This window comes from Anas platyrhynchos, chromosome 19 (assembly GCF_047663525.1).
Source record: "Anas platyrhynchos isolate ZD024472 breed Pekin duck chromosome 19, IASCAAS_PekinDuck_T2T, whole genome shotgun sequence".
Taxonomy (NCBI): domain Eukaryota; kingdom Metazoa; phylum Chordata; class Aves; order Anseriformes; family Anatidae; genus Anas; species Anas platyrhynchos.
Window position 1 is genome coordinate 4,330,957 of NC_092605.1, and position 18,944 is coordinate 4,349,900.

Here is an 18,944-nt window from a genome sequence, read left to right on the forward strand (position 1 = left end):
AGATAGCAGTTAGCCTAACTCATGTTGTATTTTTCTACCGAATTTCAAGTGATAGTATTCATACAGCTATTGCTTAGCTACAATGCTTGGGAATAAAAGTGTACTGAATGCTGCCTCCTGTGCCTAAATGCACTTTATGAAAGGCAGTGATATTTGCCAAACAAAACACTACTGCCAGAATAATCATCCACCACTGAGTATTTCAGTTAGCACTATGTTGATTTCTTAAGTATCAACATTCACTTCAGGAGAACATTATACTTCACTTTGCAGCAATGTTGTTTATCTCAGAAGACTAAAAGAGTAATTACTTGATAGACCATATCTAGCATTATAAAACCAAAGCGTCTTACTCTTCACTGAGGAATTCAAAGGCTTTAGATTTGTCACTAGGTAATTGAGATAAGGTGCTGCTTCTTTTCTTGACTGATGGAGTAATATGTGACGTTGGAGCATTGTATTTAACATTGACAGGAGGTTCTGGTTTCTTAGCTGTATTGCTAGATGAACTGAAGAGCCTGCTAAAACTGGAGTAAGAAAAAAGGAAAAGAAGATAGATAACAGTTAAGATTTTTAATATACATCCTGACTTTCCTGTGCAGGCAAAACACTACACATGCTAGCCTTCAAGCCAGTTAAGACTAAAACTGAAGCCCAACACAGCAGCTACTGCACACACAGAAACACTCTGAAAGAACAGACACTGATGTCAGTATTAAAAATTCTTGAAGATTTACTATCCCATTTGTTTATTAAATTTATTGGGATCTTCATCTTGAATGAATGTCTATAAGAAACCAATAAAATTAGCATGTGAACATCACAGCTAGAAGACAGTCTTATGATGCATATTAGTTCATGCACAGTGCATTCTAAAAGCCCCACAGACTCCTAGGTAGGAAATAGATTAGTTATCAGCAAACCACAACATTAAGAGGATTATTTGATAAATAACTTGTTGTGAATAATACCATTTCAGATTTAAAGAGCTTCAGGTTAGAAAGGAAAACTTGACAGTCAACTAGACTTCACAGAGAAAAAGGAAGCTGAAATAAAGACAATCCACACAAGCTATTCAAGTTTCTATTTTCATAATAAAAAAAGAATCCATTAAAATGTTCAGAACAAGTTCTGGTGCATAGTCAGCTAGGAAAATTACAGCACTTTGGCATTTAACTTCAAAGTGCACAGCCATTCATTAAGTGATGCAGCTTACGATATATTTTGTCTTCAAGAACAGTCTTACCGAGCTGGCATGCTAGGTAACAAGAGGAGAACAATTAAGATATCTCTATCTGCCAAAAGATAATTAGCTAACATATAAAAGTGTGCCAGCTAATTGGTTAGGGTCTTTTATTTATTTTGTCCGTGAGTTGTGTTTCAATACTTACAACTGCCAAATACTTGATCTCTTCTTTTCTTGCATGGCTGGATTTTCTCTTGATGCTCTACAACAGACGAATTTTAAATTTACTGAGTAAGCATTAATAAAAAGGAAAGGAACACAGTGTTCAATTTATTTAAAAAAAATAGGCTTTGATACTTTCACTATCTGTAACCCTATTTCTTCACATTAGCATTTCTAACCAGAGCACAACATACAAATTTTCACAGAATGAAGCAACACAAACATTTACATTTATTTGCATTGCAAACAACTGGCAAGTGCTCTGCAGACAGAAAAGATAAGTCTGTATAACACTTTACAACGAAAACAGCTAGAAAGCGGAAGACTTTAAAATGCTTTTTAAGGTATTTTAATCATTGCCTTTATATTTTAAAAATATTGTTTTTCAACACATTAGTAAATAAATGATAAAGTGATTGCTCCTGAAGACACACACACAAACAGAGGTAAGCCAAGAAGATTTCTACAAGAGAGAACAGCTACAAAAAAGCAAGCCATGGCTGCCTGGGAACACATATTTCTCTCTCAGACTCAAAGAGAAAATGGCTCACAGATATCAAAGACAATGACAAAAACAAATGTCACCATTGTACCTGACCAGCAGGCGGCAGCAAATGACACTTACTACTGGATATGGAACTGACTCAGGGGATGTGGCAAGAATAAATTGGGGCTGAGTTTTCTTTTTACATCATCCCTTCCAGACAACTCAGTGTTCAGAAGGCAAATTAGACCAAACTGCATCTTTACTGGTTAATATTTAATAAACCTTGCAGTTTTCAAATTGTTCCCTCCTGATCTACCGAAGTTCTTAAATGAGTTACACTCCATCTTGAAGAACCGTGTTAGTATTTTGATATCTCAGCTGATAACTTGGCACACTTAAAGATTTGTGCATGCATACAGTATTTTTTTTTCCTGTACACCCAATTAATAGTAAGATTTCAAAGGTTTGTAATTGTTCTAAAGAACATGCATTTCTTCAAGGCATGCTTATTTTACATCACATGAAATAACACATTTTCACAAAGGTTTCATCAAGAACCCATTCTAACAAGGTAAGTTATATGCATGTAACATTAGAACAAACTTATTCAAAGACAAGTGGGGAGACAAGCAGCAGGTTGATTAAGGCCTCAGCCTACTGATCAGATCGCTCTGCAGTTGTTTTTTTCCTTTAAAAAAAACTTGTGAAATCTAAGGAGCTCCAAAGATTTCAAGAGTCTTACCTTATCATCTCAGTCCATCGGACAGCTTCCTGAAGTTCCATCAGCCTCTCTTTATACTGATTTCTTTCCATCAGAACACGAGCCATTTCAACACGAGTAAAACGCTTCCGCTGAGCGGTAGGGACATCACTCTGAACACACACACACACACAAAATGAACAAAGGAGCACAGTACAGCATTGCAGAGTCAGCCTCTGCCTTCAGACAAAAGTCAGTTTAGGGCACAGTTCCAGATTCCAAGTCACTGGGGCTTTGTAAAACTTTATTTTACCCAGTACCTTCTACCTTCACCCTCCTCTCCTCCCATCCTTTGTAATGTAGTTTAATCTGAATAAAAAGCAGTTCAAGAAGAAAGTGACATAATAACAGGCAGAGAGGAAAGAAGGAAAGCTAGAGATGTTAAGTTTACTTGTGCTCTTTAGGTCTTCTGTTTCCTTAATGTGGCGGAAGTTTTCTGCTATTACTTATTAAGCGATAAAGCTTAACTGCGCTCACTAAATACACGTGGACTTCTAACATCCAATTCTGAATTATTTATACAAAATACAGATGCACACATACACCTACATCATCATCCTCTTTAGCTTTCTGTCTTGCTTCCTCTGCTTCTGCACGAGCTCTAAATACAAAATAAAAAATAGCTGCATTAGATACCACAATATTTTTTTTCCTTCTTTTTCATAACCGTGGTATTTAACTTACTTTTTGAGCTCTTCTTCCAGTTCCTTATTCTTCTCTTCAAGCTTTTGCTTTGCTTGTTTTACAGCCTCCAGTTCACCTTGTAGTACATCCTTCTCACAGGTCAGTTCATCCACCTTTGCTATCAAATCATTCTTCACAACATTCAGTGCATTTCTACACAAACATTTAAAACACATCATTACAAGGATTGACTATGGTCTCATAGTTAAGTTAGCTTTATTCGTGAACTTAAAGATCCTCAAAATTTAAGTTTCTTACATAAAGCTACTATAAAAAGTTAGCTTTCTTCAACAGATTAAACCCTTCCACAAATCTCAAACACTGGCAAAATACATTTGCACCACTGTATTTGAAAGAAGTAGAGACAACTCAGAACAGTTTGTTTACAGGTTGCATTCCTCAACAGGCCTCCAATGGATTAGATTCTACAGTTACAAGTGTGTTTCTAACAAAAGGTAGGAAGTTGATCTCATTAGGGCATAGCAATGCGTATCCTTACAAGGAAAAGTCATCTTTTGCTCACGAGGTCTTTAGTTTCTTGAGTACCCATTTAAGTTATGTATTTAGCCAGATCTACCTATAAATGAAAAATACTTATATGCTCTTACAAAAGAGCATATTTCAGATTTTCATGCATGAAGATACAAATTACTATTGATTTTTTAAATGAGAAGTAGAAAGGAAGACTGTCAGCCACCCATTTCACACAACTTGGTGTCCTGTCTTCTGTCCTGATCATGTTATGTACTACTATGGTGTAACTGAGTGGTCTCTGCACTTCTCTTACATGGGGTTTCACAACTACCTCTGTTCCACGTTAAAGTCGGAAAACATTCAGAGACTAATACAGGTCTCCATAGGAAGCATGCCAACAAATTAAGGACAAATCAGGTATATGGTTACTTTCAGGTACATTTTACACACTGCATGTGTAAAATGTGCATTTTACACTGCATGTGTAAAATGTGCAGCTATGGAGAGCTCTGAGCAGGTATGCTTATCGTTTAACACTGAAGTGGCAAGAGTTCAGCATTCTTTGATGACATGTATCTGAGGATTTACTCGGAAGCATAACAAAGTATCAGAGAAGAGCAGGAATTTTTTACATACACATTCACACTTACTTTGTCTCCAACAGTTGAGTGTTTTCCAAAATAAGGTTTTCTACCTCACGACCCATTCCTTTCCAAAGGAAACAAACACATGAGATTAGCAGATGAAATGGTTATTTTTACAAGCTATGTTTTACTTTTTGTCTAACAACAACTGAACGTTAAGTATGTAGCTTGGCAGAGAACTGAGCTATCTGAAGTTTCAGGACCTACCTTCTACAATTAGCTTTCCCCTCCACCTTCTCAACCTGCCTTCAATTAAAGACTAAAAGCACCCTTGGCTGACAGCAGGCTAGAGCTACCTCCACCTATTCTATACATTTTGAAGATGTTACAGTATTACTAATTAAAAAACAAAAAGAAAAAAAAAAAAAAAAGCATCATCGGGGAAGTACTACTCCATGAAAAGTTAAGTTTAAAATGCTTATCTGTCTTTTATACCATGTAAGATTCAAAAGCATATAGATGATATATAAAACATGCTGAACAAAGCTCAGATTGCAAAAGCCCTGCAGACCTCCCCAGAGCAAATGATACCTTACCAAAGAAATTATGGTCTTTAAAGCCCATGCATTCCATGTAGAGCAAAAACAAGAACAAGAAATATTTCATGTAAGGTGTAGTATGGGTGAAGAGAAAATATTTAGATTTATGAAATAAGAGTGAATTAAAACAAAGCCACCACCAATAATTTGAAGTGAAATGTGATGTGATTAGAAGCAGGATTTACATGGAAGATGCTAAAAAAAAGTTAGGCTCATCACAACCATTTCTATTGGTTGGACCTCTTACAAAAAAGAGTAATTTAATAGAAGTTCATCTTGGCTTCTGTGAAATAGTTTAGAAGCACAATACTTTGAAATGCTAAACCATTCAGTACAAGATTCAAAGAAATATGCTACTACAAAAAAGTACACTTAGCTCTACGTAACTAATTTAATATTATTTAAAATTCTGGAAATTAGTTTCTAACCCCCTAATGCTTGCATGCATAAAGTAGTCAGTTATAGTTTTGTTTTTTTTTTAAAAAGCAACTTTTAGAAGAATAATCACTTTACATCTTATCCTGCACAGCAAAATTATTTTCCAATTAAACCTCCCACTGTTATCATATTGATGAAAATAGAAATTATGCTAATTCAAGATCAACACAACAAAGAAGTCTCTTAATGGTGGAGGCCTTTTAAAATATTCTATAAACACAAACTTTCAAGCAACTTTGATAGACTTAAAAGATATTTTGATAACAAGAAATGGTACTTAAATAGATATGCAAGTCAATTTCCTCTCTTGAAATTCCTCACTAAGAGTTTAGGATTAGAAGTAAATGACATTTAAAACTGAAGGAACTTGGATCACCTGAGGTTACTTTATCAATAACTACAGAAATTCCTTACACTACAGTCCAAGGGTTTTAATAAAACAGCTATTGCTTTTTATATGTTTCCAGTATGCATAGATAAAACTAGCTAGGATCACTTCCAACAGGTTTCAGGATCCTTTTTAATGCAAGAACAAAAACTAGAAAGCCAAGAGTGCAAAGGCAAAAAAAAAAGTTACCAAGCAGGGAAAAAATGCAGAGAATGTATTTTATGAGAGCAGCAGCCAAGAACGCCTAACTGTAGAAGCAACAGATTTCAAAGAATTTTTTTTAAAAAAGAAGCATACACACCAGAATATTCCCCTGGGTATGCAGCCCAAGAGAAAACAGATTAGAGAATCCCAATTAACTATTTTTACAGATCTCAAAATTAAAAATAAATGGTCACTTAAAGTGGAGCCAAATGCTTGAAACACACCAACTATCCTGAATGCAGATGTGGCTTTTAAGCACCACAAAGTAGTTCAGACTATGGTTGTATTTAAGTTACATGGTTATTATATAGTCAAACTATTAGATCACATTCTGCATAACATACATTTATAGCAGTATGTTCATTTTCCACATACTGGTATTTATAGCAGAGGGTTTTACTGAAAATGCTAATTAAGACAGTAAAACCTTTGCTACATTATTCTAAAAAGTGTATTATTTTTGCATATGGAAAAGTATGTATTATCAGGACACCCTGACAGAAATTGGATTTCTTTAAACAATTTGTCATTCAGATAAGAGACAGAAGTTGCTATATCTTAATATTTCTCCGGTACCTACATTTTTTTGCACACAGAATGTGCCATTAGTTGTCCCTGTGATAGAGGGCAAGAGTTTTGGATGAAATATGTTCAGCAAGAATGGGATGGTCCTCACTGCTCAGGATTCAAAGCAGTACAGAATAACATCCATGAAAACTCCTCTCTCAGACTAGGCCCATTACTCAAGTGGGAAATACTTGGCAGAAATGCCCCCTACGTTATATTAAGTTTCTGGTAGAAAGCAACCACCAGAAATCCAGACCACACACACAGCAGTTCTAAATTATTAATAATCTTGATTTCTGGCTTCTGACAGGGCAATTAATGATTTTCTATATGCAACCTAACACATGCACGAGATGCATCTGTATTTTATATGTTTTCCATAGTACCAACTTTCATTACTTCAAAATGAGGCGTGCACAGTGGTATGTCCAAAAATAACTTGTGATAATACTAGATAGTCATTTATGGAAAGATCCATTTTTCCCCCCCACATGACCTTTTAGCTCCTGATCAATGCATGTCCCCAAAACCTTCACTTTGTTCAGTTAGCATACAAGCAGCAGCAAGACATTTGGTGGGAAAGAGGGAAATGTGTTTCTTCCCCTTCCCCTGCTTTTAATTAATAGTTTGATTCTCCAATTACCACCACTGCATTATACTGCAATTTTCTTACAAACCACACAACTTCCACAGGGTTGTGATAAAGCCAGGGCATTACAGACTGGCATAACGTGAATTAAACTACCTAAAACTGAAGATTACTTTGGTTGAAGATGTTTTCTGACACAAAGGTTTTATATTATACTATACTCTATTTCAGTTTTCCCTATAAGTACCTAAAAACATTATGGCTGATAGTATATGTCATTTTTTTGCATAATTCCAATAACCACCTTAGGATGACAGTCAGATATTTTCATGCAAATGACTCTTAACAGTAAGTCTACTGAAGACAATTATACACTCCACTAACAAAGAAAACTCCTCTGAACATGATCTTTAAAGAACCATTCTTACCCAGTAAATCTGCACCTTCATCCACATCTCCAATTAGGCCAGAACCAGCAGATGACAGCTCTTCAAAGAGTGACTCTGTATTACGGTCAAATGCTTTGTTCTCTATGCCTTTGGTAGGAGTGCTGTTAAAGAATTAGAACAAACATATCAAAAAGGCAGAAGTCCATTCCCACTCTGAAGAATGTTTTCTCCAGATTTTTTTTTTTTTTTGCCAGTAGTTCATTTGTTACCCTATAAAAACAGAATAAAAGTTTTAGAAGCTTTTGTCTTAAAGTCCTAAATTCTATTTTTATATGTTTTCCTAATGTTACCCTTCATAAGCAAATGCCTACAAGAAGCAGACTCAGGCAAAGGCACTCTACCAGCAATGGGATTCTCCCATCAGAATCTGAAGAATGCTGTAGCACTTGAGGAGTCAGTCCTAAATCCAGATTTTGAAGGCTGGGTAAAATCACAAGAGGTCAGCTTAACAAACGCTAATATCTTGAAACCCAGATTCGAGGGCAAAAGGCCTCTTGGTACAGACCCTCAAAATATGAAAAGAATATTTAGGTAGTATTAAGCGTGCTGTAATATGAAGTACCCTGCACGTTCACTTGAAGTATAGTGACAGAATGAAGAACTGCTGTTACACTTAAAACCTCCTGAGGAATCTGGGGAAAGAAACAGGGTCACAGAAGTAGGAGATTCATTATATAATGCATGACCTCGGTCTTAAAATTTCAAAAACAAGTAAAGAGATGAAAACTGAAGTCTGGTACCTTCTAAAACTGGTTTTCCTACTCAAATCACATCACACAACTTACCTAGAACCCTTATATCCACTGAGATCTTTATCCATATCCAGCTCTGGAGTTGACTCAATGATGGCCTGAACTTCAGACTTTTCTTCATTTTCATTTCCACCTAGGTAAAATCAAGTAGTATGTCTCCATAAATCAAAAATCACTTTAAATTGTGACACACATTACACACATTAAATTAATATTGAATTGATCATCAACTTAACAGATCTGTGTTCAGAGACTTGTTTAAGCAACTGAACAAGATCTATGGATTTTGATACCCTAGCACAGACATTGGAATTTCTAAGCAAGTCTCTCTTATAGATCAAGTGAAATTTAAGAAAGTTATTGTACAGCAGAAGTTTATTTCAATGTAGTTTATCAGCACTCTTGGAAGGCTTCAGTTTCTTTGGCATCCACACTGAGTAAACACTATCCTTGCCTGTAACTGAATTGAAGTTCCGGCTGCAACTCTCACCAGTAATAGGCAAAAAATCATTTTTTAGAGAAGGCCTTTCTCTAATCACTAAATGGTCATTATTTCCCACTCCTTTATATTAGCAATCAAGGAACATCTACCTCATTTCATGACTTTTTGTGTCTAGATGAGTGTTACTTCTGCTGCTCACAAGGGAATGTCATTTATGACTCTGATTCTAGAAAAATAAGGACTAATACCACCAATAAACAACAGACTTGTATCTCTCACCAATATTTCATTCTCCTAAAAATATCAAGTAAAAAATATTTATCATTTCTGGCAGAATTAAGGCATTTCATTAAGGGTTACGTATAGGTCCATAATAATTCATTTACTAAAAAGTATATGCGGCTCACCAGTGGACACATTTCTTGTCTCTTGAGCTACCTGTACTTCAATATTCTTGCTTACGTCTGGCTTTTCACTCTGCTTATCTGTGCCCTTCGCAAGTCCTTCAACATCTTCCTTCTGAGGAGTTTCAGCAGGCAATGCAGGTATATCAGAAGCAGCCGTGGATGCTGGAGTAGTAGATTTTGAGCCTGCTTGGCTAACATCAGAGAGCTCATCCTAAAATGGATGAATTAGCATTGAAAAATCAGCATAAGTTAAAATATTAGAAGAGTCATAGTTGTTTCTAAAGAACAAGTGCCAAAAATCCTCCATTTTTCTGAAGAATATGCAGATCTAAAGAAACAGGAACGAAAAGAGTAACTTAAGCCAGTATTACCAGATTCATGGCTGTGAATAGCTAAGGCTGTGGTTTTGCTCCTGTTAAAGAGGTTGTAACTACAAAATACACATCCTTATTTTAATATTATTTTAAAATCTGAGATTATGAAGTATACCAACAGGTTTATGATGCTTTTCTATTAAGTATTACACAGCAGTGTGTATTCCCGTATTAGTAATCCTTCTAGCTGCACAGTAAATTGCTGACAGTCTTCCCAAAGCTGCTCTAAAATGTGCTTTTCCAAAACTCGTATAATGTCTAAAAATAGCCTCTCAGAGGATACTCAAGTACTGATGCAGAACACGCATTAAACTAGTGTAGAACTACAGCACATAGAACTGTACCAGCATCTTAACCGTGACTTAAACAGCAGCATACCAGTGAACAAGATCTCTCTGTAGATACAAACACCAACTGGTTATTTAGGCCACTGTTTTCCAAAGTGTTAGAGAAATATCCTTGGGAAACAGATGAAATACTGAGACTGCTACATGCAAAACGAAGGCAGGAAAGCAAGTCTTGACAAAAAGCTCTTTTATGGTCTTGTTTGTGAATCAGAGGTGAAAGCAAGGCTCCTAGGCATCCCGTGACATCTAACAGCACTCATCTGTTAGCTCAGGAAACCAAAACATGACAAGAAAGAAGGAAGTTTATATTTTGTGAAGCTTTAATTCATTGTACTGCTCGCATCCTTTTTCAAGAAGGAAGTGAAGCTGAAGTTTAAGGTTGCTTAAAAAACAAAAAACCTTGCAAGCAGACACACATTCTTAGATTTGCATTAAGTGCAACATTCATTGCAAGTGCAAGATTACTAGGAGTTGTAATTTTTTTATTTTTATTTATTTATTTTACACTTTTGCTACTTCCTTGCAAGGTAAGACTTCATTTTCTGAGGGCAGGAATACACACATCTGTGTATATCTGCATAAATGAAAAGCTTGCATCACATAGTAACATCTCCACTTGGAATTTGCAAGCATGGAAATAAACTCTTTCCTTCAATATCTTCTTATCAGTTAGGAAATTGATAGCAATTGACTTATTGATCTTGAAATTACCCCCAAAAGAATACATTATTCCACAGTTACTCAAGAAAACGAAACCAAGATTCTAAGGTGTTATATGAGATATTTGGTATCCATTTCCAAAAAAAAAAAAAAAACAAAAACAAAAAAACAACTACACTATCTACCCAATTGTTTATTGAATTTGTTAAGTTCAGCCACTGGATAATGATTCATACTTTACCAAGTAGTTACAGAAAGGAGGAAATGATACCTCTTACCAAGGGAATCCAGAGATCATACAAACAGAATCAAGCCTTAACAGAGCCAATGGTTCTCCTCAAACATTTCTACATCTTTGTATTCCAAAAGCATCCACTGACTGATGCAGCACAGACTGACCACTGACTTTCACACACAAAACTCCAGAAACACGTCTTGATAGACAAAGAAAATAGTGAAGAGAACAGCCCTTTGCTTAAAGGAATTTCAAGTAACCCCATACTTTACATTTCTGACTTAGCTAGCTAAAGAAAAAAATGCAGTAGATAACTCTCAAAAACAATGCTCATTAAACTATTGTGAATGTTTGGTCCAAAAACTAATAAAAACAAAATGCAACTCCATGAAGTGCAGGAAAATCAGAATATCTCAAAGACCAAGCATTTGGAAGTCAGTGCTAACTTCGCAAATCTGACCTTTTTGGCAGTGTTGCCAGTTTCCCTGAATACTGCAAAATTAGTTTAAAAATTATATCATTAAAACTGGAGTAGTTGTGGCTCACCTGCAATACCTTGCAGAAATAAGTAGAAGAGAATGAATGGAACATACACAACTGTACTGAGTAATATTGGAAGACAAGGTAATGTTCCTTCTGTACTGTTCCTTCTGTATTCCTACAGATTACTTTGCCTTTTTAGTCTGGGTTTCTCCCTGACACTTACTGTTGTGATACTTTACGAGGAATACCTGTCCATCAATGAATTGCAAACATGCCTGAAAGCAGCAGACCCTTACTTTGTACTTGCTGTTAAAGTATTTAGAGAGAAAAATCAGAACTAAAAGAAAAAATTTCAAATTCTGGTTATGATCTCAATGTATCATGTCATCCCACAGGTTCACTTCAGAACTATTTTATGTTCACAAATATAAATCTGCTTTGGACTAAAGAAACTTACTCTGACTGAATAGGCTTTAAAAGTTAGTTTGCATTATTTTCCACATTCTTCTAGTAGAGTTGAGTGGAACTATACCAAGAAACCTTTTTTTGATGACGTATAGTAGCCATTATAATCTTTCTAAGGGCACAGGATGGGATCAGAAATTCCCCTTTTTATTCCAACTCCACCTATTCTTAGTCATAACTAAGAATATGTATTTCAGTCAGCTCTCTTAAAGAGCTCTGTTAATTCGTTGAAATCAATTGGCATGGGACAAAGGGAACAAGAAAACTAAAATCCAAGATGGCACAATGGGAATAGTGTGGTAAGTGACAATTTTTTAGATTCAAACTCCTGTTGTCACTGATACCTTTTTATAGTTCATCGCTTCCCATTAGCTCCATGTGACCTCTAGATTAAAAAAATAAAATCAAGTTCCAGTTACTTCTGGATTGCTTTTTATTTATTATCAGTTTAGTATTCTTCTGCTGTATATTAAGTTCATTTAGGAATTTCCCCTCAGCTGCACACATCTTCAGAAATAACAGCACATCCATATCTCCTAGGACACCTTGGCAGCATCAGGAGGCTGAGTCTTTACACAGTTTGGAGTTCTTCAACCTGCAGCCCGCTGCTCCTGCTGTGTTCGTGCACCCTACTCCCAACCACTAAGCTCACCACACACCAACACCACTCCTCTATTTTTCCCCTTTCTGCAGCTTGCTCTATGCCACCTCCCACTGCTGGGACACAGAACAATTGGAGAAATTATAGCCAAGCTACACGTAAGGGAAATCACATCACAAGCTAATTTAGGAAAGTTAGGTCACTCAACTCTACGGTAGTCTGAGAGAAGGCAGCGGCTGCATTAGAGTACTGCCTGTAGCCAAAGCTTTCCTTCCAAAAAGCATATTGAGTTGGCAGACCTGCTTACCTAGTTACATACCTAGGCTGTAAAGAAATAGTGACTGGCCTTTAGAAATGGTCATCGGTCAGGAAAAAACACTCTTGGGAATAAAAGAATTGCATTACCGCTTGTTTGCAAAATACACAGCCGTGTAAACGAACGTGATTCAGGGTTCTGCCTCTTCTCTTTCATTTCCATTTTCCTCTCTACCGGCAGCAAAGTGTAACCTTTTTATAGGGGTTTCTCCTAATGCACAGGACAGCCACACTAACAACTTACCTTCAGGCTTGTGTGGGACCGTGGCTGGCTTAGCTCGTGGAATTTCCAGTGCTCTGACCCAGGTGTTTCTCCTGCTTCTCTCTGAGCTTCAGGCGTAAGCAGTGCATCCCCTGGAGGTAACGGGAAGATGCCCAGTGATATTGGACGCTCCTTTCTGTTTGAAAAAGGACAGATTTTGTCAGTTATTTCAGATGTCACATAGCTTTTCCTGTACACCTCTGAAATCAGCAGGGAAGTGGTAAAATTACAGGTTCAAATGTTCATAACCTGTTCTCTACTGAACATACAATGCAGCATATGCAGTTTGTATTACAGCACATACTAATTCCACATTTCACATGATTTGATTAATTGCAGATTGGGCTATTCCATGGCTTTAGGCAGCAACATTGATTGCACTGAATCTAATCTATAGCAAACTAACAGAAACATAACACAAACAGCAGTTTAAAACAGAAATATCTACTTCAGAAAAATTAGTTTTCAGCAGCCACTCAAAACACTTTTTTTTTTTTTTTTTGCAAGATACTCTCTAACAGCTTCAACAACTATATCAGTAATATAAGCATTTGGGAAAGTTGTAAGACGTCGACCAAAAGTTCAAATTTAAGGTCACATGAATTATATTCATTTGTATAACTGGGTAAAATAAACAGGTCAAGGAATTACAAGTGTTAAAACCAGCCCAGCTTAAAAGTTTATAGTTTTAACTTTTTAAGACCAGTTCAGTACTCTGCTTTACTGTAGGGCCACAGAAAAATTTGAAAACAGCAAGAAAAGAGCAACCAATGCCATGACGTGACTGCTTCCATAAGTAGCAGTACTGACAATGTTACATCAACTACAGCTTAAGATTTACTTCAACAACATGGAAGATAAATAACTTCATCCTAACTCCTCACTACCTTTGCTAACTTTATCCCTTCTCTACAACAAACAACATTTGGAAGTTCCAAAGCTTTGTGTGTTGATCCCTTCCACAAAAGATTCCCAAATCCAGTCTTGCTATCAATAGTGGTATCAGTAAACAGAAAAAGATTAATACTTCCTGATAGCAAGAGACAAAAACATTGTGTAGAATGCAATTCATGGGATGCTAGAGCCAGCCCTGAAAAGGAAAAATATCAGCCAGGCATAGAATTGAGACAAAACAATGTATTTGTTGAGTTAGAACAATGAAATACAGAAGCAAAAAATGGGACCGTAATCAACCAGTGCAGCTCAAGCAAAGTTTTCAGTATACTGTAGACCAAAAGATCAAAGTGCACACAAGTGATGGCAGAAGACTGAGCTTCATGAGAAAATATTGCCGTTAACTATTCCTACGGAGATAATCCAGACAATATTGCAACCGGAGAGATTTTGTATATTTTAGCATTATAATGAGTCAAATCACCACCTCATCTTTTTAAAAACCAGGCTTTTCACAAATTAAACTTAACCGTGACACAATTCTATGCAGAATTAGTACCTACTTATAAGCTATATGCAAAACCACAAAAAGGAATGTTAAAAAGCATAGGAAAAACTTTTTTAAATTTTAAACCAAGAAGGAAAGTTAGTCAAGAATGGATTGTATTTAGAATTTAATCAATGAAAAAGTCAGCAAAAATAGCAATATTTTAATAGTAAACGGTTTGGCATGAACCTTTGCAGTACAGAGATACAAAGATTCCCTGTCATAGGAGTCTCAAACTCTCACATTGCTCGTGTCTTGGTCTTTCATAAATATCGTTCCATCTTCAGTTGTTAATTCAGGAGTAGTTTAGCACAGCAAATCAGGCAGCAAAGCAAGTAAAGCAAAATTAATCAGGGTTACAAAATAAAAAGCATCATATGGCTTGCATTTTTCAAAGTTACTGCTCTGATAAGTTTTCATGAAAAAAATAGCCAAAGAGCTAAAGAGAATTGGATTCCAGCAGTTACCGCTATTGTGATAGGTGCTGCTTTTCTTTAGATTTCCCACAACTCTAATGCATGCAGGGAACAAAGGACACCACATAAGCTTAAGTTATGATAAAAGACTGAAAACATTTCATTGGTTAAGAAATCCGGCAGGGAAAAAAAGGAAAAAAGAATCCCTTCAGTCCAAAAGAAAGCTTATAAAGCATGCATTGTGAAGGGCCCCTTGCTTTGGAAAACGCCTCCTGGAGCAATGGTTCGAAGGAGACAGATTTGTTTGCTTTGTAGTCTTCAGAACAGAGAATTGAAACAAAACAGGTACTGGAAAAAGAGTTCTCAGCTGAGAAGTGCTTTTCTGGTGGAATAGGTTCATTATAAAATTTATTTGAAACTATTTTGATGTGCTTAAAATACTGTTCAGGTGAATTGCAAGACTGCACTGTAAATGAAGTTTGAAAAGAGGCCTTATTTTGGACATTAAGGCTTCCTATGTGATGCTGGATGCCTGCGTTAAAAGAAATTATCTAATTAGACTAAAGCAATCTCAACTTATTCACAGGTTGTTGACTATTCTGAAATAAAGCATTGGAGCATTCACAGGAACCTTTACGATAAACAACCAGATGCTCTGTTTTAACAGCTGGCTAATGTGAAAAACAAGACAATTCTTTTACAACTGGATTCCTTCACCCTATGTTTTTACCCCTTTGATATGAATAATAGACTAAGGAACTAAGCTCCAATTCCCATAATTCTTAAAATATATTACTAGGAAGAGTTGATGGGGGGGGGGGGGGGGGGGAACAGCTTCCAAAAAACACTCAAATCCATGAAATATTTACCAGGGAAGGAAAAGCACATTACAAAAACATCTTAACCTATCTGACTCCTTAAATGTAGGAACTGTAATGAAGTTTTCTGAACCTGAAGCTCTGTATTTTGCTGTGCTGCTTTTGTTTTGTTTTTAAGAGTTGGGGGTTATTGAATATGGGTTCAGGTTTTTTGCTCCTCTTAAACAAAAACAGCCCAACTAAATCAGTCTAGATAGTTACACTATTTCTCTGTATTTAATATGCATATTTATTCTCATCAGTAACAACACATGGTTTTTAAGCTACTGATGGACTTGAAAGCTTTGGAAAAAGCCTTCTTTGCTCAGAGACCTAAACTGAAATGCATACTACCATACAGCATCTACATGTGCTGTGTATCAAGGAGAACATCACATGGCTCTTTCAGAGGACATTTCCAGCATTTTTCACACTCAAAGTTTGTTTTTGCCCTTTATTTTTTTGAAATTAAGTTCACCAACAGTGGGAAGCATGTCAAGTTTTCAGGTCAGAAAGCTACATTAAAATTTTCCAGTTGCTCTCTTTTTGTAATTATGGTACAAAAGCATATCAGGATTACTTTTGGTAACCATATTCTTATGTATGTCTGGTACTGCTCCAGGCAACTAGGGCACAGAACATAACTTGAGGGAGGACAGAGAGCTGGCAGGTTGCCATACAAGTACAGAAAAGAGGAGAGGATAACATTTGGCTGAACAATAGTGAATAGGCTTTAAGAGCTCTAATGCTTAAATAATTAAAGATTTTTTTCCCCCCACGAACCAATAAACATTTTTTTTTTTTCAATAGCGTAATCAACTAATTAGTATGTATTTGAACAATTATCAATTTGCTGTTCTTATGCAATTCTTTAGATTAAAAATGAATGGAATGTATTAGTACAAGGTCTCAGTCTGCATATATTTATGGCTACACACAATCAGCCAAGTACCTGACAATACAACAAATGTGAGCTTGATTCATGAGATTGTCACCACAGCATTTTTTTTGCAGGTTACCATCAACCAAAACAATAGCTTTCTTAAAAGAACAAAAATACATTAACAGACCTTATAACTTGCTTAAGCAAAAAACACCTACATTTGAATGTTTAAAAATATTATCACATCCCAGTCCATAAACATTAAGTTTATAGAAGAATTTGAAATTTATGCACAATTTGCATCTTTAATTTGTCCTTGCTCTTTTTGTTTGACAAGAAAACAGAAAGCAGAGAAAAAGAAAGAGCAGGAGAAGCTAAGGTTCAGTGGGTCAGAGTACCTGAGTATCCTTGGTAGGTTCTGCGTCAGAGCTGGCACACCAGTAGAAATAGAAAAGTGCACAAGCAGCAAAACAGAGAGAGATACCAAGATAGCCGAATTAATGACCACCGCCCCGCCAACGAAGCCAAACACAAATAGCAGCATGCATCCAGGATTCATGGCGCTGTGCTGGCATGGTGAAACGCCGGAACCAAGAAGGCTACACAGAGGCCGAGGGTGTATCTTTGTAGGCAAAGTCTGTCATTCAGCCGCTGCCACAAAAACAATGCCATCAGCAGCAGCTTTCCACTCTTCTGCAGCAGCTCCAAAGCAATGACATCACCTCTCCTCCCCCTCGCACCGAGCCGCCGGGCTCCTCGCAGCATCTATGCAGCGACGCAGAGACACAGCCAGCCCAGGAGTTCTTCTCCCCTCCTTCCACGCAGAGTTCATAGGCTAGAAAGCTCAAAATCTGCATAATATATTCACACTGAGCCCTTAGAACAAGTGGGTATCAAGATACACACCACCAACCTGAACACAAAGCAACAGCACGGTATCAATTATTTTGTCACAGCTGCTGGCATTTTTTTTCCTACCTACCTGAATGTAAACACCAAAAAAAAGCTGAAATTGAGATATACTTTGTACGTTAGCCTTAATGTTTAGCAGTACAACAGCAAAAGCTTTTCTCTACTAGTTTCTACGCTATTCTCTTACTGCATTCCAATCATACAACAAATCTTTCTGATTCAGCCAAATCGTTGTTGTAGGATTAAAGAACAAAGTCTTGCAAACACAAACGAATGGATTTTTCTTTCATTTCAGGGTGAGAGCATAATAAATAGCTTACCTAATTCTACTGTGTGTAGTGGATTCTAACTGTTCACCCCCTGTTAGCTGATGAAGTTTGGTTCTTTCCAAGTGCTCCATATAATTGTGAATCATCTGTTTAAAATGACAGAAACAGTAAAATTAATACTACTGGCTTTTAGTACAGTTGCATAATTCTTAGCTAATACAATATAGTTTTTTCTTGTAATGCTGAAAATAGTAAAAGCATTCAGAAACGTTAAATAGATAAAGAAAGAAGTAAAATTATAGTGTGTAAGGCCACAAACCAGCAGAGAATCCCATAATTTTTAAAAAAAGAGAACTTGTGCATTCATGCACAGGAAATATCCTAATAGCATCCAAAGTGCATGTAGTAAATTCAAAACTCTTGTTTATAATAAGCACCATATTCAAATCCATTTTAGGTGCTAAAACCTCTAATTATAGTAAATTAGAATATCTGCTTGACATGACATTTTATTGCCTAACTGCAAAAAATCTGCAAAAGATCTGCAATCTCTTCTCTTTCTCCCAACATTTAAATAAATTTAACTTCTCTTATAGAGAACACAGAAAGCTTTGGTTTCAAATCACCTAGTTGGACTCCTCATAAAAAGGAGGGAGTGCCTGTGATTAGTCCTTGAGAAGAGCTCCGATCGCTTCCTCTCCTTCTGTGAAGAGACAGCCATGGGCCAACATGCTGACTCCTGCAGTCATGACTTATTTAATGAACCCTGATTCCAATCAGCCTAAGGACAATGCTGCTCAGCAGACAACTGATCTGGGTCGTGCATGGAGAGAAGTAGCAGGTATTGCCACATCATTCTAAAAGGCTAATTTGGACACATCTTCAGAATGAAAGATAGAAAAGTCTGAAGAGCATTGAAAGCCTGGAGAGAACCCTACATGACTATTTTTAGCATTTCTGTGCTCACATTCAACATTAATAGGGCACTCAGAAAAGGGAAAAAAAAAATCATAGGTATATTGCACAAGAATTCAGTGCAATTTTTTTCCAAAACATATTCAAGCCATGTCAAAGGCTTCTTTCTGGAAATTATACCTATTCTGTAAAACTAGAATTTCTCAGAATCACAAAATATTCCAAGTTCGAAAGGCTCCAATAAGGACCACCATGTCCAACTTTTGTGGATGCACTT

The 18,944-nt window shown here is 36.4% G+C and overlaps 1 protein-coding gene across 8 annotated transcripts in view; it reads right to left on the reverse strand.

Annotated features, from left to right (window-relative positions):
- Positions 1 to 18,944, reverse strand: part of SPAG9 (sperm associated antigen 9) — a 63,219-nt gene that overhangs the window by 18,431 nt on the left and 25,844 nt on the right. For 6 of the 8 annotated variants that reach the window (XM_027471262.3, XM_072025731.1, XM_072025729.1 and 3 more), the window contains 11 exons: positions 17,804 to 17,898; positions 12,957 to 13,110; positions 9,233 to 9,443; positions 8,417 to 8,516; positions 7,611 to 7,732; positions 4,464 to 4,521; positions 3,340 to 3,492; positions 3,205 to 3,256; positions 2,638 to 2,768; positions 1,392 to 1,448; positions 354 to 527 (listed from right to left, as the gene is read on the reverse strand). In XM_027471262.3, coding sequence (XP_027327063.1) covers positions 354 to 527; positions 1,392 to 1,448; positions 2,638 to 2,768; positions 3,205 to 3,256; positions 3,340 to 3,492; positions 4,464 to 4,521; positions 7,611 to 7,732; positions 8,417 to 8,516; positions 9,233 to 9,443; positions 12,957 to 13,110; positions 17,804 to 17,898 — 1,307 coding nt within the window. Of the gene's footprint in view, positions 1 to 353; positions 528 to 1,391; positions 1,449 to 2,637; positions 2,769 to 3,204; positions 3,257 to 3,339; positions 3,493 to 4,463; positions 4,522 to 7,610; positions 7,733 to 8,416; positions 8,517 to 9,232; positions 9,444 to 12,956; positions 13,111 to 16,969; positions 17,332 to 17,803; positions 17,899 to 18,944 lie in introns of those variants that run through there. The other 2 variants (XM_005016030.6, XM_005016031.6) reach the window with 2 other exon arrangements.